Source organism: Opisthorchis viverrini (genome assembly GCF_000715545.1).
Source record: "Opisthorchis viverrini unplaced genomic scaffold opera_v5_39, whole genome shotgun sequence".
NCBI lineage: Eukaryota > Metazoa > Platyhelminthes > Trematoda > Opisthorchiida > Opisthorchiidae > Opisthorchis > Opisthorchis viverrini.
This window is the reverse complement of record NW_008751696.1, coordinates 1,537,043-1,562,762: the sequence shown is the minus strand read 5'-3', so window position 1 is coordinate 1,562,762 and position 25,720 is coordinate 1,537,043. Positions and strand designations below refer to the sequence as shown.

At 42.7% G+C, this 25,720-nt stretch overlaps 1 protein-coding gene across 1 annotated transcript in view; it reads right to left on the bottom strand.

The window, feature by feature from the left end:
• Positions 1-25,720, bottom strand: part of T265_13143 (hypothetical protein) — a gene marked incomplete at both ends in the record, with an annotated part of 101,059 nt that overhangs the window by 51,419 nt on the left and 23,920 nt on the right. Inside the window, one exon of the mRNA XM_009167394.1 lies at positions 7,977-8,209. Within this exon, the coding sequence (XP_009165658.1) occupies positions 7,977-8,209 (233 nt within the window). The remainder of the gene's footprint in view (positions 1-7,976; positions 8,210-25,720) is intronic.

Here is a 25,720-nt window from a genome sequence, read left to right as displayed (position 1 = left end):
AAAGATGGTAAGAGCTCGTCGAACAATTGATAACTAACTCGCCTGCGCTCTATTTTTCGCAGTTTGGAAGAAGATAGAACCGAATGGAAAGAGGAACAGTCTCGTCGGCCTGACCAACAATTCAGAATGAATAGGAAGGATGTAACGAAGTTCAAAGAAATAATTTTTGAAGAGGTTGTTACATTGACTTGTACAGCATGGTCAAGCTTACTGCATACATCCACGAGAGAATAACGCTCGGAAGATTTGGTACGATGTGGGCAAGCGAACGTGTAGAACAGATTTTGGAACAATCAGTCATCGATTTCTAAACATATGGTTTGTTTTAATGAGTAGTCATCAACTACGAATTGCAAGTAGTATTACTTCAACAATGGAGTGTGAATTGTAAGTGTCCGCTAGTCATTGTATTAGTGGAACAACACCAAGTTATCAGTCACCGTCATTCTAGTACGTGCGTTTTCGAGTCGGTCGCATTGCGAAATATGGCTGGACAACAGAACGGAGCTGAAATTTTATTCTGATGCGTACAAATGTAATGACTGAAAACGAATGACTGCACTGGCTAACTGACCAACAGACTGATAGCAACTACGAAGCAAGGACTATTCATACGACTAGTGGACATTCCACATGAGAAGTCGTTAATCAAAGATCTGGTCAATGATAAGAATTGCTTGATTAGGGGATGAGTGGCACTGCATATTGTCTAGGTGTGGGTAAATCACATTGATCATCAATTGCTTGATACCTAACGCTTCAGTCCCCAACTACTAGCCGAGAGGTTGCGAGATCGTTCCTATGAAAGATTCTTGTGATGTGCGCTGTCGACGATTCCTAATAAGGATGAAATAGCCACATAGGGGTTCCTAGTTTTGCAGCATTTATTGACTTCACTCGACTGAAAATGTTGCATCAGGTGATCGATGACACATCAAAATACTGAGCAAGCACAGTAATAAGGACACTGTGATGGGAGATTGAAAATAGACTTTTGCTCATTCTCATTTCTGAGAGAAGATTCCAATGGATGTGCAGAAAACAGAATAAGGTGAACGAAACATGTAAAGTATGGTGTTCACACTGAGCAAGGGATTTTAGAAGCTTCGGTCAAGTTCCTCATGCTTCCCCAAACGATTGCAACCAGCAAATGGTTACAAACTTTGTTCCTGTGAGAAATGATCATCAGTTTCCGAATTACCAGAGAGAGGTTTCTTTCAAGCTAGACGTGAGAACTCCTGCTCTATTTCCATTTATTTTTCTATTCTATTTTTCATTTATGCACTGGAGAAAACTTTCGCCTGTACTTAGGATAGTAAAGTCGAAGGGCCATTCATGATGGGAGGATATGTAATATGTGCCTGAAAAACAATAATACTGTATCGTGTACGGTGCTAAGTTCCGCATTGACAAGGCGTTGAAGAGCAATCTTGGGATATAGAGGCCTGCTGTTGAATTTTTACTATGAGATTTGACAACAACTGTCCCAATCGAGTGGCAACGCGATTATAGACCATAGAGGAGGGCAGAACAACCAAATGGCATTATTTTCAGCCACCCAAAGCAGGAGTGGTAAATGTAACCGTTAATTATTGGGCCAATCTACACAAAATCTTCTGGTGAATGAATTTCAGAACCGGGTGAAATGCCCACCAAAAGTTACCCAGTTCGTAACAAGACCACTATTCTGAGGACGCACATAGAAGAGAAAGTGAGATGAAATGAATCTCGGAAACTCACTCGTCCCGTCCACACATCCCGGCTCATTCCACTCATTCCCACAGTAGGTCCATGGAAGGACAGAAGTGAAGCTTCTGATTAGGAAATAAAGTGAATGTGCTATAACAATCTGGTAGTAGATGACCAAAATCCAGGAGACCAGAACCATTGCATAGCCAATACCTGATTGGAGGGAGGAAGTCATGTAAAAAAATGAGAAGTAAACGGTTGTTAGAGGATAGACTGAACATCAAATCATTTTAAAACCCATTAGCCAGTTCACACAGACCTCAAAAACAGCCTGACTCTAAGTTTAGTTTGTCACCCCTTCTGAGTTATGGGCAAGACTAAATGGTTTGTTCTACGAGCTGAGTTGCTCTGGTGGCTTTTCTTTAGATTGTTCAGATTTGCTTTGAAATTGGCTAGGGTTATGGGGTCGAACCCATGACTGACACCGTCACCAACTCGTAGTTTGTCCCAAAGCCCTGTAAGTACAGAAAACACGTCTGTCGCCCGTGAATGTGCATCAATCATGCATGATCATTTATCCGTCACTAGGAGGATGACATCCTGGGTGAAACTCCAAACGGTTCCCTTTCGTTTGCAACAATAGGTGATGTATGTAGAAAAGAAACCACAAAATTCACGTTTAGTGGTGGTATTCAATGTGCTGGCGCAAACTAGTTCGCTTGATTCGAAAAGCATGATTCGAAGATAATGGCGCCTGTGACCGTGGCCATCATAGTGCTTATGAATTGAGTGAAAGTACTCAATTACTAAAACTACGGACATAAAAGGTATGTGAAATGCACGATATTGATGGTTCTTATCAAGGATAAAAAAGTTCAGCTGTGTTCTTTGGCATAGACTAACTTAACTTGCAGAACGAAATCCTTACTGAAAATACAAAATATCTTCAAAGTATTCTGTTCATAAAGGTAAGAAATTTTACAAGTTAAATGAGCTTTTAGTCAGAGAAGTCGTCACTAGAAAAGTGGGTAAGCACGCGAACACGTCGTGTGAATAGCTTAATTGAAGGATGAGTGGTGCTATATCCTGCCTAAGGGAGTTAGTTAGACGCTCTACCGAACCACACAGTCGTCACCTACCAGCCAACAAATCGCGAGAATGTGGGCCTCTTCAGAGATTCTTGCGATGTGCACTGCTGATGCTTCCGAGCAAGAAGGAAATGATTGTACAGTTCTCCTCAGAAGCACAGACTGACTTCCAGCTCAACAAACTGGACATCTTGGACAATTGAAATTGATGAGGTTTGGTCACTTATCGGTTTTATTCGGCAACCACAAAGAGAGGTGCGCCTGAGACCCAACGTCAGGCTTTCTGTTTGGAGCGTGAGATTTTTAAATGCTAATAGAAATGTCGTCTTTTAAAACGAGGCCACTCTTACTGAAAAGCCGAGAACCCTGAGGAGTTGTTTTATCAATATTGGGAAAAGTCAGCAATGCAGGAAATTCCAGGGATTTTCGTTTATTCGACTTTCTGGTTTGTAGTTCAAGCAATTAACCGTCGGGACACGAGAGCCATGAACGTTTAAGCGTTCGACTGAGAAGTCACGGGTTCGAGACTCCCTGGAATTTTGTGTGATGCGCACGGCCAATGCTTCTCAATGAAACAGCCGTACAGTAATTCTCGGTTTTCAGCAGAGGTTCTTCACTTACAGGACGAAATTTCGTTTTAGAATAGGGGTTCTATCCTATAGCCTCAAGTTAGATTCACTTGACCTTCAGGCAAGGTGTGATCAATGTGGACAGGTAGTGTAAACAGATGATGTGGCATTCTGATGCGACATATTCGTTAGCTTTGAAATTCGATGGAGCTTTATTGCCTATTCAGCAGCGAACACCATCGGTTGGTGATTGCATAAAGCTTGCCTGGTTTATTCGAATGGATGAATTTACTTCAACATTGTGTCAGACTTCAGAAGCCCCTCTGACCAACTTTCTTCGTCGCTTTTCACTGTAGGAACCCGTTTGAAATGATTCTAACCCACAGTTGTTGTCCTCTTTCTGTGTTACCCAAAGGAGAAAGATATTACTGTTTTAAAAAATTTGAATATTCTCTGCAGTCAAGTCACCCGAAAAGGCAACAGCCACCGAGAACAAAGCGCACTTTGTAAGTCCAGTGCACTAAATTGGTGTTGCCTATCTTGGTCACATGGCTTTCAGACGAACAGGTAGTCACATGACTGACGCTTCTAACCACACCCATTGGGTTACAGTCAGAGAGATGTGCCCAGTTTGCCTGAATCCATCAGTGACAATCATAACTCAAATAACTTTTTACCGGTTATCGCAGTTATTTTTCCACCCTATTTTGGCAATGCAGTTAGATTAGTTTATCATCGAGGTTGTGTTTCCCGGACGGATCAGGTCTTATATTGTGAGCCAGTTCAGATCATTGGTGGCTTTATGGTACAATCGGATGCATTTTCAGAGACACGGAGAGTGCTGCGACTGTTGGTTAACGGAAAGGTGCACAATTTCCAATAAAATATTATCACAAAGTCACAAGATAGTTTTCAGGAAAGCAACGATCTTTGAGAGCAGTGATAATGGCATCCCATTTTGCGAGCATCGGATCGCTTCTAACGATCGACGAATGCGTAGTTTGGATTAGGAGCGTGCGGAAGTGTCAAGTGGCCCTATTTGGTGCTGTACACAAAAGACGAGTTTTTTGTTGGCTAAGTCCTGCACAGTGGGCTTGTCTCTTGTGTCAAAGTGGTTAAAAACGTTCGTTGAAAATGTTCTGGCTAACCCAAAATAATCGCACCTTCAGAACGTAATTTTTTTGCACAAGATCAGGGGAAAACCTGTTATGGTACGACTCAGGCAGTGACAAACAATGAAATGGCGTTATGGGGGATAAAATGTTGAGTTCCAACGGGCAAAAATAAAGATCCCTTAATCGATTGAATACATTCTCGTCGTACCTACTACGAGAGGAGTTGTATTTACCGGTGCTGCTTTGGGATCATTTGCTTATCAGCAGAAAAGCTGCGATGATCAATAAAAAGTCTCGAAGTGCACGCGGCATAAGGCAAATCAAGACCGTTGGGATATTCAGCCGAAAAGACTAGGAGGTGGACCGATTTTTCAGTTTGGTAATCCTGTTTCGGAGCAAAGAAAACCAATTTGGACTGGACAAACAGCAGCCTAGTAGAACATTGGTTGATGTATCATTTAAAAGAAAAAAAGCCAACAGGAGGGCGCCTTGAGGTTGTAATAACCAATACTTTTCAGTATATTACGTGTAGTGAATCGGGAGCAGTTTCGGCAGTAACCTTGGGGAGGAGAAGTCAGAAACGCGGCGTCAGTCTTATTTTACCTAAGGATCTGGTACTGCGTGTCACCCGAAAGTAAATAAGGCGGGATTTATAGGTAGGATAAAGGGACCAGATAAACTGCTGGCTGTGTGTTTGGGTGGAAACTTATCGTTCGATCACTTTCATCAGCTACTAGTTGACAAGAACGTTTCTAATAAACCTTCCCTTATTCAGCGGTATGTAGGTTCAGTTAGAAGATGAGGCTGTCAACCTTAGCAATCGGTGCCGACTGATCTATTGGTTGACGGGTGACAATGAAACTCACTTTAAGGATGGTGACAACATGGTGACAATGGCTTTGGAAAAAAACAGGGGGAACGTAACATATTACGCCTAGGCCACGGAGGATAGCGCATTTTCCACGAGTATGTAGATTTTTGAAGCTTCGAAACCTGATCTTTTCCTTTGTTTAATTCAGTCACTAGCTGGGACAGTACAAATGAGTAGCAAACCATTCAACCAATGTGATTCACAGAGTGTGAGCAACTCTACCGACTATGGAGCTTTACGAGTGGTACGTCACGTCCCAGTCCACATCAATTTATCTTTTCCTCCAACAGATGATGAAATACACCGTCTTCAAAAGAGGAAATAAGGATCTCCAGTTCAATGAGGCCAAAAAACACGTTAAATCATCAAGATAACAGCAAGTTATGTTGGAAACAAGCTGTCTGATGATGGTTCGCTTGAGTTATGGTTTACGAAGAGCAAACAAGTTCGACAAGCCGCACCCAAAATCGCCAAGTTCACTGGTCAGAAAGCAAAACATCCCATAGGTCATCTGAGTCTTTATCCTGGAATTTCCAAATCACCCGAGGAAACACTGTATGCTGCATATGCTATATACCTTGCTATATCCAGGCAACTGAGGAGTGTGTGGCACTGCAGGCCTTCTAAATGGGAGTGGCCAACCCTCTGCTGATTAACCCAACTGTTGAGCAGTAAATCATGTGAATGACCCACTCCAAGTCTACCTGATCATTGCCCTTAAGGATGAATAGCCTCACATGGCAGACTATACGGGGTTATAACACCAAAATTCCTTGGGTTTCATCGTCCAAGGTCGGCTTATTCCGAAAGGTGAAGAGGCTCTGTACGGCTGCTTCATATTTGTTAAGAGTAGTCATCAGTGTTCACTGATGATAACGTTTAATCGGTTTGAAACATTTACAGAGTTCTACTCAGCCATTCACTGAAAAAGTCATATCACAGCAGAATCAAGGCAGAATTCGGAAAAAACACTGGAGACAATCTCATCCAAATTTCCTAAAAATGTTCTGAGGTGTATCTAGAGAATTTATGGGTTGGAAGCAGGATTCAAGTTACGTTGAACCGATTCATTCACGTGTGTACTAGTAACTACTGTGGGAATTTCAGGCATATCGAGCATATCAAAGGCTCTTCGTCCTGTTGGGCGACTGGCTTGCAAATTACCTTTGCACACAACACATCCCGTTACAGAACTACCTCGACTTATTAGGATATTCATTTATTTGTCAATTTATTTATTTATCAGGATAAGATAACGTTTCCGAACTTGGAGACCTCTGTAGAAACATAAGTTAAAAACCTACTGTACAACTTTCGACTTCACAGACCGTAAAGCAAGTGAATAGGCGCCTAAAAACTTCAGAAGCGCAGCGGCAAATGCTGGGACTACTTTGGTTCATCAAACCGCGAACATACGACCACACAACACGTTTGTTCATCCTAACCGGTATAGCAGTATCGGGCTTAGGAACAGATTGGTTGAGATGATAGCCTCTCAGACCAGTGGTTGACAGAATTGCCCATGTTGATCTTAACTCAGAAAGCTTCTAACATCACCCGGACCATTCCAGTTAGTTTTAGGAATAAGTCTACAACCCAATAGCAGAGAAATTCATTCTTCCATGAGGTTTACCTTGGTGTACGCGATAAAAGCGATGGGTTTTGCCTCGAATTCGGCTATGAGTGCATCAGATCTGACAGCAGTAGTCGGTATAAACTTAAACGCTTACCCGTTCAGAAACGTTACCGTTTCTGAAGTATAGAGAATTTAATTAATGCATTTGAATCGCATAAGCTCAGATTAAGCCCGTTTGTATTGGTCGTCAATACAGTATGAGTACGTTGTGTGACGAAAGGTTCGATTTAATCAAACCAGATAATGAAATTCGTACAAAGAAAATTAGTTTTAGCTGATGAGGTTTTGTGCTATCTGTGAGTCTTCTAGGATTCATCTGGATATACCTGAGTGCATCAAAACATTGAATTGATTATTATTACTTTCGGCTGCCATATGTCATATTTCAAAACGATAAAAAAGAAGTACGCAGTTTTTATTCCACAGCCGGTTGGTCTCTGCTACATTATACTAGGTTTAGGAGTGGCAAGCCCGCAATCCCAAACCCAGCTGATGAAACTCTGTACTATTCTAGGGTGTCAGATGTGTAAAGATTCTAGTAGAGCTATAATTGCACAACTTAGCTGGCGCGTGTCCTCATCCAGAAGTGCATGAAAATTGGTGAAATGCCTATCGGCATAAACGTTTAAAGTATGCTGAAAAGCGACGTGGCGAAAGTGCTATATTAGTAATAATATAATAATAACATAGTAACCCTTCACAAAAGTCACATCGTTTCTTGTACACACACTCACAGCACTCGATTGGAAACTTCTCAGAGACACCAAGGACGAACAAATGAAACAAATGGCCGGATGTGACAGGCTATGAAGCGTTTCCTAGCTGCTTAACGCTTAGACAGTGCCACTCATATGACCATTTCAAGGAGGCGAAGGACGCTCTAAAGTTATAAAGATGAGTCCTAACCGTTGTTTAAAGGAATTACAACAATAACCAGCTAGTTCTTCAAAAAGTAACGTTTAAAATGCGAGACCACTCAATGCAGATGGCGTTTGGGGGGATGCTTACCTTTGAAAAGCGGACTGACATTCCACACCGAAATTGGTCCCAAACTGGCAAATTGTCCAAATGCGAATTCGAGGAAGAAAAGGGGGAGCCCAAGAAGTAGTAACATCAACGTGTAGGGTATGAGGAAGGCACCTTTATTTTGAGATAAAGCGAAAATAATGAATAAGGACAATATTTTCTGAAATGCCTTCTCTCTAACAGCTTCAAATTGTAGTGTGGATTTGGGTAGAAAGCTGAAAATTTCAGATGGGCCGGTGATCAAATAACTTGTTTATCAAGAGAAGTCATCGTTTAACGAGACGAGTGAGATATAGTGAGGTACTGCGTACCGTATTGAGATCTTCTGTAAATATATCCATTCTCCGGAACCTGTCAGTTGTCCCTAATTTTTATCTGCATTATAGGTGGACTACATGAAATAAAGGCACATTGGTACCCTCCCCATAGGGCGTCCACTGTGCGTTAATGGGGCAATGTGCCATTTCCTACGGAAAGTTTTTTTTCCAAAGAAATCATACAGTCTTTGTGCAGCAGTCTCACTTAGTTGTTCACATATTACCATTATTATGCGATAGGCAGCGGACATGCGGCACAACATTCTCCTGCAAGAATGTATTGATGTCAATGTCAGAATATTTTAATTCACGTTAAGCCAGCCATGTGTTTAGTTGATCATCTTCCCAATCCATTGTTTCATTACCTACGTTGTACAGAACACGTTCTTAGTCTTTTTACAAACCGTAGTAGTACTGACTGATGACTTTATACTAAAGATTCACAGCTCCCGTTTCACCTCACCAGTCCATTTCGGCCAACTGGTAAAAGAGGATGGGTATGCAAAGTGCATTTACTCTGAAGCTGCGAATCGCTGAATAATGTCACCTACTCACAGGATCAAAGCACACAAAGATAAGATCGATTTTGTGTATTTTGGAAAAGCACGGCGGCGGCTTGTGGGACGCTAGCTGTCGTCAAGGTTGACGGAAACCCGGGGGCTGCGCCTACCTGATGAGCCCCAAGAAGGGCGAAACCGGTCGTGGGCTGTCGATGGAGTTTCAGCAACCTTATGAGTAGTACCACATACAAAGAAATGCTTCTGTCCAGAATTTAAGTAAATAACTTACTATGGTCGTTGGCTTGTTCGCCACTAACCCACCGCTACACACAACTACGCACTGATGATGTCACCTCGATTGGTGATGAAACGTTTGCAACCAAATTGCCCAGCTCAGCGAACAAGCCAACGACCATCTACGCTACCTGAGCTACCGACATTTTCCTCTATAGATAACTTACTATTGTGTTTGAACTTAACGAAAACATGGGCAACAGAGTCTAAGTTAATCTTCATGGCCGTTTTCTAACTCTGAAAATAAATTGATGAAAAAAAGAGTTATTACTGTCCTCACCTTCAGGTAAACAAAACCCATTGAACTACGGGACAGTACTCTTGAATATTCTTCCATGAAAAGGAGGAGTGGTTTATTTGTTCCTTTCTTTTTCTGACGTAATGAAACAGTGGAAAGTATTCGAAGAACGACAACACTTTAGAATAGTCAAGTTATCCTGAGGATTCACAGTCTTTTTTGTCTGGTGTGTGAGATTAAGTGTCATTTCTTAATAAATACGCAGCTACTGACCACAGTTCGCATTACAGTATGAGCATACCATACCAAGGCAACCAAATGTCCAAATGAAGGTCACATTCATGGAAGTTTGTCCACCGTCACATGGCCACTTAAGTCGGAACCGAGATCTCTCCCTACGATGATGCCACTTTTACTGGCGTAAGTCCTCTTGCAACGCCAGATAAATATGGACAGTTTCTTGTAAAGCCACTGTTGATCAGTTGCTTCTGGTTTAGCGGCTGTGTTCAGACTATAAGCGAGAGGTCACTGTTCCGAAACTCACAATAGTTCTGTCAGGTGAACACTGCTGACTATTAAGACGAAACGACCGTACAGCCCTTCTCAGTAATTCATCTTAGATTGGTCTCACTTATGTGACAAGATTCCCACTGATTAAATAGTTTATACCTAGAAGTCTTCAACACCGTTTTGGAGCATGCTGAATGGTTTCATTTCGAGCGGAATGAACACTCAGGATGAACGATAACCTGAATGTACAACGGAGAAAAAGACTGGCTGAACGTGTTCTCCGCGAAACATGTATCTAAGGCCGTTTTCAAGTCAATGCTGGTGACAGCTACCATGTTCCCAACTTTTTCGACCAATGGGCATCTTCAGTGGGGCATTTCCTGTTCGACGGAGAGTTGAGAGTCACCACTTTAGGTGATTAGAAATACTTCTTGTGTGTTGTATTGGGGTTTAGCTTCCCATAAGGGCGCAAGATGCACAACAGCGTCGTCACCTGCCTCGTCAACTCCAAGATTCCTGTTAGCGAAGGCGCTGATGGCGTTATGATGGCCACCGAGTCGACCGGCCCATTGCTACTAAATATGCAAAACAATGCGGAGCCCGCAGACAAATTTGTATCACAATGTTCTGACTATTGTAATCACTGCTACTTTGATTCCACTGGGGGATTTTTTGGCCTAATTGCTGCTAGTTGGATCAACAGTGTTTTTAGAACGTAAACTCCTTGTACAAGATGCACGCGTCGTCACCTGCCTCGTCAACTCCAAGATTCCTGTTAGCGAAGACGCTGATTGCGTTATGATGGCCACCGAGTCGACCGGCCCATTGCTACTAAATATGCAAAACAATGCGGAGCCCGCAGACAAATTTGTATCACAATGTTCTGACTATTGTAATCACTGCTACTTTGATTCCACTGGGGGATTTTTTGGCCTAATTGCTGCTAGTTGGATCAACAGTGTTTTTAGAACGTAATCTCCTTGTAACGAAAAATACCACGATTGTAGCAGATCGCCATATTACAATAAAAGCCTAATTGGTATGATGTTAGGCGATGCTCTGGAACGGTAACGATATAATAGAAATGATCGGTTACACATCATTTGCAAATGAATGCACACAGTGAATTTTTCCACAAAACGGGTGGCCTGTGGAACTCAACATATTGTCCCAACCAACCAGATACATTCTTGTGCTGAAGTTTTATGAGTTCTATAATATTAACAGAAGTTGGCGTCAAACTTGGATGAAGTAAAACGTTTAGCGCAACGTTTATTTCCGAAAAAAAGTAAACTGTAATCCATTTCGGGACACGAAAAACGAGATGGAACGCCTTCGTCACCCCCAAGTTGGACAGGTTCAGACAACAGTTCTACTTTGAAGCCAGCTATTCTATGCGCACCGCTTTGGTTGCGTAACAGACGCAGGTCGTGAGCGCCGGTTCTTCCGACTAGCGCCACAAACAGCTAGTTGGTGTGACCACATCACGTGTGGTAGGTTCGGATAACCGACATTCGTTATTTGCTGACTTCATATGGCAACATTAATTGGTCAGCTGATTCGCAGGCAAACAAGGCATATGGAAAATTGGTCGATAATTTTTGTGCCGAATTTTACGCAGTGAAACTTTTCAAACACGTCCAAACGGAACATATTCGCATGCATAGTGTACTACTTGTTCACGGGCAATATTGAGCAATCCAAGGTTTGACGGCAAAGTCATATTTATTTGAAGGTCTCCCAATTAAACATGTAAAATGTGTTCAAAGTAGCATTTCGGTCAAAGGTTTCTTGGCTTGCTTTTGCGTATAACCTCTAATAACTTGCAATCAGAACGGTAAACTACGGTGGTCAACAACGGGAGGTCAAAATTATCCTTCGCTCCAAGAGTAGTTAAGGAGAAATGTTACGGAAGACTGCAAATACGGGAAAAAATCCGTAGCCGAGCTCACTCGGTGCACAAACTACCACTAGGGAACCGGCTGTTATACTTAAGGATAAGCCACGTGATCAAATCACAATACAATATACATTTTCCTCAGACAATTTAGCTGACCTGATTGCCTGAAAATCAGCGAATGTTTAGTTGACAAGATGAATTTTCGAGCTAATGCGGATAATCATTTTGTAAAAAGGATGTTGAGTGTCTCGTTGTCTCAGTGGTGCCATTGCAAGTCAGTCGGTTATTCCTTTTCATACATTGGCGGTCTGTGACGTTGCATAAAGGGGAATGATATGTTAGCTCAGAGATTCAGCGACAACACCCACTACTTCCCTTGACAACACTGTAGCCTACTACGATTCCAGACTATGGTCTGTTAAGGCGGAAAAAGCGATTTTAATGAAACGTATTAAAAGCAATGACGTAAATCGACGTTGCTATCTTTTTCAATGAAAACACTTGGGTATCCTTCGCCGATTGTGTTTATTGTATGATAAAAAAATCCCGCACAAAATCACGTGATCAAGAGGGACGCACACAAACGAAAAAACGGGACAGGTACCACCGTTGTACCCATCGATCCGTAGCCATAACCTCCTTTCTCCCCTCTTTTCTACATCCACAAGTCTATTTTCCATTCCGATGTTTGGTTAATGCAGGCACGTGGGCAGCTGGTCAAGGGATGGCGACGATGATTCATTCAATCCAACAAAACATTCTCCCTCTACATAGCTTTCCATTGCACAGTGACTCATCCACGATAGTGGCGGGGAATTGTCTGCAAGTGCCCTACACAAAGCAGCAGTGAGTCGAAATCAATGATCCTCAGTGAAAACTGAAATAACGCTTCATTGTTCTGGCATTGTTGCGAGACCAACGGAACGGAGCATAGTGCTAGTACACAGGTACCTCGTTTCGATAGGTGCACTTTGCCACTCCTTTTAACCTCAGCTTAGCCACTAGGATGTTTCCCAGAGAAGTCAAGTAGACGTAATTGTTGTAAGAACCTGTTTCACTTGTAAGTGAGCTGTGGATACCTTACTGATTATTCCATGTCATCACTTTCATCCGGATTCGATTTTAGAATGATCATCTAACCAGGACCATCACAATCATTCACGTGGAAATTCTGATTTTTCGCTGGTTTTAGAAATAGCCTTCCTTCAAGGCAGGAGAGAAAATGACTTTAGATACGTTAATATTCTCTTTACATTATTCACTTTAGGAAGTAAAACATTCAGGATCCTAAAACGGGTAGAAAAACATCAATCGTCAAATGTCTAGCCCGTGAATGTGAATCAAAGTCAATACCTCCTTATCGGAGGCAGTTGTGCGTGCGTATGTGAACGGAAGAATACAGCGTTCACTTCGCCGGAAAAAGTTCTGGGTGGCGAACAGTTGCAGCAGCTTCGCAACGATTGTGCATAAGCTTGTCCTGGTAACGACCTTGTCCCATAGAACTAGAGGACACGCAGGGCGGACGAAATAGTGGTCAAGGCAGTTTCAGGGAGACTGTAGTGGAAAACGGCCGTTAGATTGCGAGTGAAAACAGTCTAATCGCACAGTTCGGAAAGCAGAACAGAGAAATATATGAGGTACAAAGAGGTTTCAGCTACAAATTGAGTCTTCTCTGCTGCACTTCTGCGTTTCGTGGACACCAAAACATGATATGCGATCCACTTACTGTTTCTGCTGTCATATAGTTTATTATTTACCTGCTGCGGGGCATATCAAAAGGACAGACTAACGGTTACCAACTGGAGCACTTAGTACACACCAAAAACACCAAAGTGGTTATGACGCAACCAAATTCCACGAGTCGGAGATCCAGATGAACCCCACAGGCGTCAATCACTGAGTATAACTTAGGAGCCGACCAAACTGCAAACTGCTTGGAGGTTTTACCACTAAACCTTGATCCCGATCACCAGGATATATTAGCTGGCACCATTTGCGCGAGACTTTTAGTCAGATCTTGTGCTTACCCTGTCAGTGATCGAGTGTTCGACTGTAGATAGACAATAAGTGTCGTTTGGTCGTTTTGTAAAAGAAAAGTGAACCTATCCCACTACGTGTTTGCTCTGGGCGAGATGATTCAAACGGTTAGAGTGCGAATTTACTGACCGGAAGGTCCATTGTCCCAACCCGACCTCTGCCTCTCGACTTCCTCTGTCTAGGCTTGGGCAACCTGGCAGTATCCCAGCCCTTGTGCTTTCTTCGGGTAGCATGACATCCAGGCACCGGAAGAGTGTTACAGCTGAACGAATTTTCCTGTTCTGTATGTTGCAAAAATGGACCAAGGTCTTTTGGTTTTTCTTATTTGGCATAAAATGCAAAACCATGCATGCACATGTTCCTGTCGCTTTGCTTCGATGTTGGTTTCCAACACCACCAACTCACATGCTGGCGACATTCTGGTTTGATTGGTTTGAGATGTTGTTAGGTAACAACTATGCTCGTTATTTTCACCATTTTCATTCCTCCGTGAACAGTATAAACTGCTGAGCTGAATGGCATCCCTATTATTCGGAGTAGATGCACAGGTATGTGGTTTAAATTCCCCACAGAGCCCCCCCCTAAAATAAACTGCTTTCATGTTAGCATGAGACTATGCGGCAACCCACAAAACGGAAGGGGCACAAATTGGCTTTTGCTTTAAAACATGATGGTCACAAAGTGTTTTTCGGTCCGAATAACTGGATAATGAAAGTACCAAGCAAAGCCTTTAGGTCGCATGCCCCGACCAATCTAACGGAAAACCAATCCTGCGCTCAGCTCTACGAACTTTCCCCTTGAGTGCCGCCTATTTCTTATCTGACAGATAACACTACCTTGAGATCCGAGTGATCGTGTCTGTGACCTGTGCTCATGCGAAGAAAATTTCAAGTTCCATACAGCCGTAACAAAAAAAGGGGTACAAATGGTAAGCAAAGTGTAAAATAAGAATCTCGCTCCTACCACCCCTAATCACTCGTTAGTTTTGTGTGATTAGGTATGGCTGAGCAGATTTCCAGGATAGGAATGATGCCCGTTTTGAAAAAAGGAACCGCTATTGAAGATCGGCGAAATATAATCCGCTCACGAAACAATAGATTTATGAATTTGGAAGGCTATAGAACACTTCTGAACACTTCTGAACGGGACACATTTTGTGATGTTTATGATGGAGAAAATTGGCCCAACACAGACTTAGTGTGCGCATGTTTTTTTGGCAAACCAATGGCTTCCTAGCCTAGCCTAGCTGCTATTTTGTGGCATAAGTTGCAGGACGAAATCTCGATTAATGGCTTCGCACCTGCTCATATCATCACTAAGTGATAATGAAATGGTACTATTAACAGCTCGGAATTTTTCCTATCAAAGTGTCCGTCCGAATCCTTTTGAATATATACACCATGTATATGTATATATATGTATGTATATGTATATACCATAAGCATAACAAACGTCTGCGCTTAATGTCAGCGCCAGTCGGATAATCGATTAGCAGACACAGTATAAGGGACTTAACCTGACTTTATTGATGATCACATAAATGTAAACTTGGGGAAGGAAATGTTATACTTACGTGTTACATCGTTTCCTAATGGAGTGCGCTCATTAGAGACGGCTGCGTATGCGTGATATTATTGAACGTGACTAAATTATAAGCTGTAAGAACTAATCTTACAGCACTGCATACCAAGCGTCCCACTCCCACACCATGGACCAGTTTGCAGACAGACGAACGGGCTTTCTAATTGGTTTGGTATCGGTGGGATACGTGTTTACCAGCTTACCTTGTAAAAAACGGTATATTTATGTTATGCAGCTCTCTCCAGTTTAGCTACCAGGTTCAGAAACTGCTTTGGCCTGAAACCAAGGTAAATGCAATCACAGTCTCCGGTAATGTATACCAGAAAAACAATGTCTGGTTTTTACTACCCACGCCCGAACATACTCTGCCGTCTTTTTAGGTTTGTCATCGGTAAATTAGAGGCGCTTGGGCGGCATTGGATAAGGCTCAACCCAGGTATATAGGTTCTTGGAAATCAGTTTTGGGAAGTGTAACTGAGTCCAGGTCTGGTATGCTTTGCTGTGAGAAGTATGCGTGAATAGTTTGTCTGCTGATGACCGTTTAACAAGGTGAATAGCTCATAAACTTCGAGTTCGTATATTGAGGTCCACCACCGATTATAAACATTTTAGCTTGTATCGGATGAAGCGGACTACCAACGAAACAGATACCCAGATATAAGCTGTCCAGCCGTTTTACACTACAGATATGTTACCTTGTTGCCATTCTGAGCATTGTTTACTTGTAGTCGATTGAGCATCATTTCGTATCAATTAAATGGACTGTGAAGTTGAAACTGTTTTTTGTCTAATCACAACCAAACACGAACAGTCAGCAGAACAACGAATAAAGAGATCAGAGTATACAAAAACATGGGTTCTTGCATTCCAGAATGTTTCTATTATTTATAAAAAATAAAAGAATGTCCACTGAAAGAGTAATCAGATGAAACCAGCGGCGATTGGGACGGGCGCATCCACATCGATTCTTGCTCACCGGTTGGCCACAACTGACAGTATCTTGTTATATCGCTCTGTTGTAACAGTTTTTCGGTGTCTACCTCACATACCACCCGAAGGAAGCACGAAGGATGAGGCACTGCCAGGTCGCTTAGGTTTAGACGGAGGCGGTCGAGATTTTGAGGTTGAGTTCAAAGCAAGTAACTTCTGGTCAGTAAGTTTGAGCTTTCCAGACTAGACAGCGTCCAACCGATGTCAACCTCGATCTGGTCGGGTTCATTCGAGACGTTTTCAGTGATTCTACACACAAGTACAGCAAACTAAAAAATTCATCACATACATTGGCGTACGATCTAAGATTCCATGAGACGGTGAAGCGATGGGCTAATTAAATGACTTGGATTATTCAAAGAACTGCCTACGTAGAATTCACTACGCACTACAGCGCCTGATTGAAATCTTCATTAACCAACGAAAGCAATTGAGAATACCTATATTTTATGGATGGAATCAAAAGAACCTTATCGCTACGATGATAAACAAGTGAAATATCTAAGACAACAGTAGATTCACCTCCTTTATTATCCACTTTTAAGAGCATCACAGAGTAGAATGCATCCAAGTGCAGCTTGTTCAGGCTGTTCTTGCACACCAGGTCTGTACTAGTTGTCCGTTTACAGCATCATAATCGGCACGAAACTTAAAGAAACTACCCGTTTGTTACAATGCTCCACTCATAGTTTATTCAGTTTACAACTCGCCATCCTCATTGCTGCGTGAAGCTCAAAAACACACCACTCAGAATCAGTCTGATCCCATGGCAAACGAGCATCAAAGAATTAACTTTTTTCTGATAGAACTTGGTGCCATCCACCCATAGTTTGAGACACATTAGACTAATGGGGATTTCAACGAATAAGAGATGATGGAGACAGCACAAATGTCGGGCACAATGGGATCAAAGTCTTCAAAAAACCATCCCAAGTATTTTGATATTTACAGGAATGCGTCCTATAACCGGTCCAGAGTTGAGCGTCTGAGACACATGCAGCATACTATCTGCTCGAAATTGACAGTAGGGATGTTACTTGTACACGCCGCACCTATGAAGTTGGAGACTGAGTTAAAACGGGACTGCAACAAATTATGACGTTTTGTAGCTATGGTTTAGTCTGTGCTCAATGCTTCTTACGTCACGAGGATTAAAGTTTATTTGAAACGTCTTTCTATTCCTTCAGCCACCTAGTTGAGGTAATGTCAAACAGTCCACAAATCTGTATATTTCATCCCCTATCGATTCGGCGCTCCAGCTAAGAAGTCCAGCAGGCGAAGCGAGAGATAAAACTAGACTCACAACAGAGACAAAAATTCTCAGAACAAGTCATGCTCCCGCAGAACAGTGGGCACTTAGATGCTTGATGTAGATTCCCTTAAAGGAAATGAGGCGTTAATACCAGACCAAGACCAAAGCGATTCATTGTCCACCATTTTCACAGATTTCGAATCCCAAATGAGCGCGTACTTCTGGTTAAATGGCGAGGAATTTGCACACGTTTTTCAGTGCACACTGCGAACGGTCAGGCAAATGTAGCACTAAATCAATAGCTCTTGATAACAGTCGTAGTCGAGACTCTGAATAGGGAACTCGGCAGCTACTTATAAATGGCCGTTCCTCTGAGATTTGATTAATAGTATCAATAAAGTACGATCCGATCGCGATAGAAATCGGTACGGTAGTTAGTTTAACAGATGTTTCGGAACGCACTGAAGTGTTCTTTTTGATAACCAACGTGATGTCCTCCCAATAACATAATCGGCTTGAAAACAACCGACGAAGATGCGAATAACAAATGATGGAAATTCTCACATTAAAGTCGTTCTAAAAAACGAAATTACCTTAGCCAGTGTTTCCTAATCTCATGAGAGAGGCGAAGGATGAAGTTGTGTCTGTGACTGGACAAATCAACAGAAACTCGTTCAATCCAAAAGCCAACTGTCCCTGTAACGTTCTGACCTTGAATTCACAAACTGGCCACTCCAGTTCGAACACTTATTGACCGCACGATCACCCCGACCTGAAGACGAGCACATCTCACAAAACAAGAATAAAAGCGACACCTTATTTTGTTACACCACACTTTACACTCATGCAGCTTTTGAGGAAAGTTTTGAGATCTTGGACAGCGAAGTAACGTCTAACACATACACTAGTAAACTGCTCGCATGAATCCTCTTTGTGAAAAGCCGCCACTCGAGTAACCAAGCATTGATTGGCCACTTAATGCAAATTGAGTGGCCGAAAGAGAATAGAGTTATATCTTGTGCATATGTGAGTTAATCTGAGCTTCCCTGAAAGGATCAATTGCAAAGGAGAAATTACGAGGTGCAGCTTCCAGAATGATGATTGACTGAATAACTCGGCTGAGTATTGCATTGTTTTTTTTGCCTTGCCTTGTGGACTGACGCTTCAATAATTTGTCTCTCATAACCGTTTTCCCCCACCTGTTAGGGGTTTAAACAGACAGAAAAACTTCGCATCAGTTGGTGGAAGAAGCTTCTCCACCCCCACTGTCTACAGTTCACCCTTTCAGAAAGTGTCTGGTGAGTGCATGAGTTGCGCTCAATTTTGTAAGTTTGCTTCAGGCCATTAAATTTTTCTCACCTGGTGTCCGTACTACATGCGTGCATTTGGGCGTTTAAACCTCTGGCCACCGGTAATCAGCATAGAAGTTGGCCGTTATCTGTCAATTTCGCTACATTAGTGAAAATTGTTTTTTTTCCCGCTCAATATCTACAATATGGGTTGCGGGGATGGAAGATTCAGCTGCTATGCACTGGTAACCTGGACGGGTGCGCTACTTTGGGACACTCCCACTGGTGAAAAGTATATTTTTACTGAGTTTTCGCAAGAGACTTATGGGTTACTCATACAGTTACTAGTGTTCAGTAAACCGCACAATCGAATCAAAATTCCGATCGTGATGTTATTCAATCAACTGCATGGCACACAGCCTATCTTTGGGCTTCATTCTGCCGAGTTCAGGGTATCGAGTTATTTCCCCCTCGAAAGCTACATTGCACATAAGATCCGGGTAAGGTGATACTACGTAAGCTGGACCGAACCCAACAGGACGGGGTTGAGCAGCAAATTCCAAAAGGTTTTTCGTTTATTCAAAGGCAGCATCAAGCTGCCTTACTGACTAGTAATCTGATACTACGTAAACTGGACCGAACCCAATAGGACGGGGTTGAGCAGCAAATTCCGAAAGATTTTTCGTTTATTCGCAGACAGCATCAAGCTGCCTTACTGACTAGTAATGAATTGCTCCAATGGGAAACTTGGGTGCGGTCCCCCAGCGACATGCAATAACCTCTCAACAACTTGTCGAACGATGAATCTCAAAGGACATCTCACTGAGACACTTGCGATAGCCAGCAGAAGGCAATTCATGGGTATTTTGAAGGAGGCAAATCGTAGACATAATGCACTACTTCTGAAATTGCTGAAAACTCCCCGACAGTGCATTACGTCTATGAAATTTATCGCGATATATGGAATATCGTATCGACTGAGGCATGAGAAGACCTGGTGAAGCACACTCAGTTACTTAAGAGCATCACAGACAAGAGATTCAGCTGGGTTTCAGGTGAGTCTCCCGTCAAAACCAAACGGTATGCAAATGAATGTATACGGCTATCATACTTTTGATGCGCTCTCGCCTGTTCATTCCAGGATTTTAATTCCTATCCTCTGATTGATATTCCTGAAGTTCCAGGTCTCGTTCGCAAAGAAACCCTAGCTTACTGACCAAAACCGTTCGGTTTAATCCATTACTAGTTGAATTCTGATGGAAAACACTGACAAACCCACAGTCAGCCTGCAGTATATGCAGAAAAAGCTATATAAAAAACATCCAAGAAGCATCTGAGCCGATTGGCAAGGGTAAAAAAGGCTACCCCCTGCCTGAGGTTGTTCGATACACAAAGAAACCACTCGCTAAGAAGCGGCCCAGAATACATGAGGTGTAGTACTATATAAAATCAAGCAAATTAGCACCGATCAATATGGAAAGCTGTAGACCGGCCAAAGTTATGTGGTTTCTTCATAACGCACTGGTGTACCTACTACGATTTTATCTTTCCCAAGGTAGCTATCAGAGTAAACATTGTGTGAGACCGTGTTGACGTAACACACTACTCATAAGGACATTGAAAAATCTGTGATATAGACTTTGCTGTTCATCAGGTAAGTGCAGTCACCAGCACAAATCCAAACACTGATTTGAGCGTGCGGAGGTCGGTCATTATTTCTGATAAGCTCTATTGACAGTAGTTTTTCGGCTTTATTTGGTGGGATTTGGATTGACTAATGTACAGTTACAATCCAGCGGCTATTTGATTCATGATATCAGCTCTCATTTGAGTACGGAGAAAGTGCGTCTTTCAATCAATGTAGATAGTCACAGATCGGATTACAAATGTCACGATATTCATCGGTTTTGGGAGACTGGTCAAACACTATGGAATGGTGACGTGAAAGAGCGATGGAAAACCTAGTTGCAGGTCTATCAATCCGAGCAAACAAAGCGGTGAAACTTTTCCGAATGTTGTCTACAGCCTAGTGGGAAATAATCGATTAGGAACTGGTTGGAAATTCATTAGATTATCAATCAAATCCCCTCTCGATCAATTGCTTTCTTTCACTGGAATTTTTAGCGATCTCCAAACGGTAGAAATTCACTGAAAACTGACCCCTGGAAAAACTGAAAATGCGTAGTCACCGTAAAACGAGATCTCGATGAGACGCCAATTATCAATTTCGGTGAAAGATGGATATATAAATTGACTAATACGGTTGAGAAATTACTGTGTGATCGTCAATTTTAGGTCAGGTCCATAGACGCTAATTGAGTCAGTAGATGAAAATGAGCTATTCTTCGTCAAATTGGTACCCCAGTAACAAACAATGCACTGGACAGCAACTTTATCGTTGATTTTGTTGAGTGCAAAACTAAAGTAATTAAATGAACTGTTCATTTCCGCCAATCTAAAGCACAACCGCCACATTTATTTGTTTATTCTTCACGGGAGGCATTGCTCTGACGTGGAAAATGACGGTTCTGGCGGTTTCAGAATTGAGAACTACCGGTCTGTTGAGACAAGAATAGGCAAAACCAGTTCGACGACAAATTTAGAGAGGGCTTTAATTTTCCCTCTAATAAAGAACGTCATAGGTCGTAGCAACTTAGACGCATGAAGTGATGCCCAACATCGTAGGGGTACTACAGAATCCGTCCAGAACAACAATCTGCTACATATTTTGTTGTCATTCGGGCTCATGAAATGCACGCGGTTAGATCGGTTAACCGTTTGCAATGTTCGCAAATGTTCCAGAGTTTTGACTGATTCGTCACATACAGTGGACCATAAACAAATGCATATATTTGCATTCGGTGTCCGCACGATGCTTCATTTACGAAGCCAAAATGTGACTGCTACGGATACCATACCATGCTGCATGAGGCAAGCGATCAGGTAACTTCTCACGTGGCCTATTGTCACACTCAGCTTATCTATCTACAAGTCCCCAATCAACAGCATCACGTGAATTTCACTAAAAAAATGTAACAATTGACCGGTGTTCAAGTGATTGAACCAATCAGTGGAAGCAAATCAGCCGACTCAATCTGGCTTGTCTGGTCACTATCGATGAGCTAGTACACATATGTTGAGTCAGTACACACATGAAAAAAATCTTGTTACACTGAGACAATTGCATATGTGGGCTAGTTACCTCACATTTAAGAGGTGTAATATTGTGGCCCAAAGATGAAGCAATCTCCAGTACGCATTAGACGGTATCTCACACTGAGATACATTCTTTGTCCCTCTGTATCCTACAGTAGAAATTTTCAGATTCCTTGAGGCTAATTCATCCAGTACTGGACGTTTGTGAAGTTGCCTGTTTGGAGAACTGTCATACAGGCATCCCGTGAAGTAGTTTCTCAGCAACCAGCTCATCTAGTGTGGCAAAATTCGCTCAGAAAACTCAGTCATTCATTCTATGTTGAGTGGTTCCATGAATTCTGCAACCAATGAATGAATAAACCAACCGAAAGTCTGGCAAGATCCATGCTATCATAAGCGTGGATAAAGCTGCGGTCATCAGGTGACTTCAACTACAACAAGCAAAGGCAATTGAATGTTCGTATCAATGCTTATATGTTAGCGCAACCGACTAGCCCAGATTTTAGTGAAGATTACTTGGAACTCGTGAGATCTGTAACTCACACAGTTATGACAGGTTTCGCGAGCAGTCGCTAAGATATATTTTGTAAACGAACATCGATAATCCAAACTTGTATACTAGCCTGTCGATACTGTTCGACTGATTCCACTTTGTTACCAAGGTGTTGCATATGGCTCCTCAAACTATCCGTGGCTGTCCAACAACATGCGGGTCTCCGATGGCGCAACCATGCCGACCGGTAAAATCCGATTCAGGTACTGGTCACTGATGTAGTTAGTGGGCGGATTTCGCAAACGGCTTCTAGAGTTTCTTTGTGATACTGTCGTAACTTGCACTTGAATAACCCTCATTTCTGGACACTACCGATCTGGTTCAGTCCTACCGCACAGAAAGTCGCAGACTATGGCAAGAATCTACATTCATCTTGGCGCCCACAGTAAGGGCGTCAGATCGGTACTTTCGAGAAAATTCTTGCGCTGCAAAATTTGTGAATCTTCATGTTATATGAAAGCGGCGACGTATCCAAATACATGGTGGACGGTACAGCAGGGCAAAGTCGGTCGGCTGTGAATTTGCCATAGAACGGCTTAAGAAAACCTAGATCACCTATTAGCAAACTAAGTATTCGTAATAGATCGAGGATGCAAAAAGGAGCTAAAATAGAGACCAAACTAACTAACGTGGTGGCCATCACCAAACCGATTAATTGATGAGTTATGTGGTCTTCGGCCGAAAAAAAGACAAGTCCAGGCAGTGTTTTGGTTGACTTTCGATCATACCACTAGAAATTAAATAAGAGTATGTGTTCATGGTGTGCTGCTATCAATGATGATGAGAAGGATAAGCAGAATCCATGCATATCCCGACAATAAACGAAGTTATGGTGGACAACACTGTGCATTCTCACGGAGATTTACTCTAGGCGAACTACGATTTCGTCCAAACTGGGAGTCATCAGTTCGTATGATCGCCAACGGTGCGACACCAAACTTCAGCGCATGCAGTGGTGATGCAGGCCATAGTTTCGTAGATCATGACCGAGTTAAACGTCATGCAAAACTGAACACTCAAATTTCCATTGAAGATTAAGCAAGCCAACCATAACTATTCCAATCAGTACGGATAAAATCCGAAAAGCAAAATACAGGTCGGAAAATATGGCGCAATGAATATTAAAGCCCAAGAGTATGTTGGATCATAAAATGATGGAAAAACTACCGGATCCCATCATTTGTGGGATCGATTGGCGTCGTGTAATATTAACAATCCCTGGAGAGTTCAGCCATCTTCAGTGTTAATAACAACCATGCGGTGCTTATGTCAGTCCTAGAAATTATTTTCAAGGAGATGACAGTGTTCCATATCTTTACATCACAGAGGATTTGTCTCACGAACACAGGTGGAGTTTGGATCACCGAAAAGCTGTCTGACCCAATAGTGGTCTTATCTGCCTATTCCACACCTCTTTGTTTGAGGAAAAAGGACAATTCATAGTATGTGTTGAAGAGAAAAGAGTTGATCCGTTTCGGCTGGCAGGTAAGGGTGGCCCCAGAAGCGTGTTCGCATGTTGTTCGAAAATCATTGTTAGTTTCGGATAAGTTGCATGTCATAATCCAGTTAACGTGCATACTCTGCAACACGTTGAACACCAGGTCATATTCGTGCACCGGCCGACATAAAACACGAAGTCCAGCTGACGTCACTCATGTTTGGCACACCAGCTGAGGTGACAATAACACGCCTCTGTACATCGGAAACATGTCCGTTTGTTGTCGACCTTCGAGTCGCGTTTCATTTTTTGTTGACGATTCCAAAACTAATCCGAAGGCTTCTCCAAAGTGTTTAACAGCAATAAAATAGTAATTTGATGGGCCGAAATGCAACCGTTTGTTTACGGACATGATGATGCTGACCTAGAAAGTGCGGTGCGCAACAGGAAAGAGAATAACAACCAAAGGGGAAGGAAACGAACGATTTTGGAGGTAAACAAGGCCTAAACAAGGTGGACGAGGCTAAACTGAGCTGCGAGGCAAACAAAAAAACATTACACGAAAGGTTAGCCTTCTGTTGGTTGGCCAGGTCAAGCGGGCTAGGTATTTTGATAGGATATCCAGTCCGAAGGGAGAATCCATTCTTGGAACTTTCTGTCCTAGGAGCCACAAGACCTAAGTCCTAGTTTTCCCACAGAGTAACACCTGTCGTTCCGTCACCATAAAGCGATAGTGCGTTTATCAGGACTTCAGGAATGGTAGAGCACAAGGATGAAGGGACCGGCATTCCGCTTGCTATTGTGTTGCTGCTCCCATGAAAAACCAGGACGAATTGAATGGCTGTGTGACCCGTTTGCAACTATGTCAGGCTTATGAAAATGAACGGAACGTTTCGTAAGCAAACTTTTCTTTGACAGAAATCCATTTACTAGGACTCAAAACTGACAAGATGCAGGATGGCAAATCTTTCAAGCGGTTGAACATCGGTCCTTATTTTAATGCACCAAAGTGGCGAACGATCGATACGCGTGCGCTCATCCAGATATCACAACTCGTATGAAGAATTCCGTCACGAAGAGACTGGACCTTACCGTGGTGTGACGGTTTGCGCACCTCAGCGATCCATTGAGCTATACTGGAGAGTGCCCCGCGAGACTCGCAGAGTCTCTCACACCAGGTTGATCAATGGTTAGAGATTTGACGAACACAGTCTCCTGGCCCTCCAGGTTGGGGGTTGGAACATGTGGCGACTTGTTCCGTAGAAATGGTAATGCATTTGCATTTCCCGCCAAACACCGCTGCCTTGCGGTTAGGCTTTTGAGCCAAAGGCTTTGGTTGAGGACCCTAATCGTCCTCCTGTCTAGGTGTGGGCACCCTGGCAGTATCCCAGCCCACGTACAACCATGAATTGCACATACACTCATGCCACATCGGCCGTCGCGTGGCGCCATCAGGCGGTCGCCTTACTTGTTGCACACAGCAGGGCGGGTAAGCGAAATCAAGCTACTTCTGACGCCTCCCTTCTTCCTCCTTCACATACTTTTTCTTCCCCCTCTCCGCACCCCATTAATAACTCTCTCCTTGTAAGCCCAGCACTTAGGACTGATGACTCCGTTCGTCATGCATCGGTTTTGCGTGCAGCATCTGCTCGTCACATGGTGCCGACATCT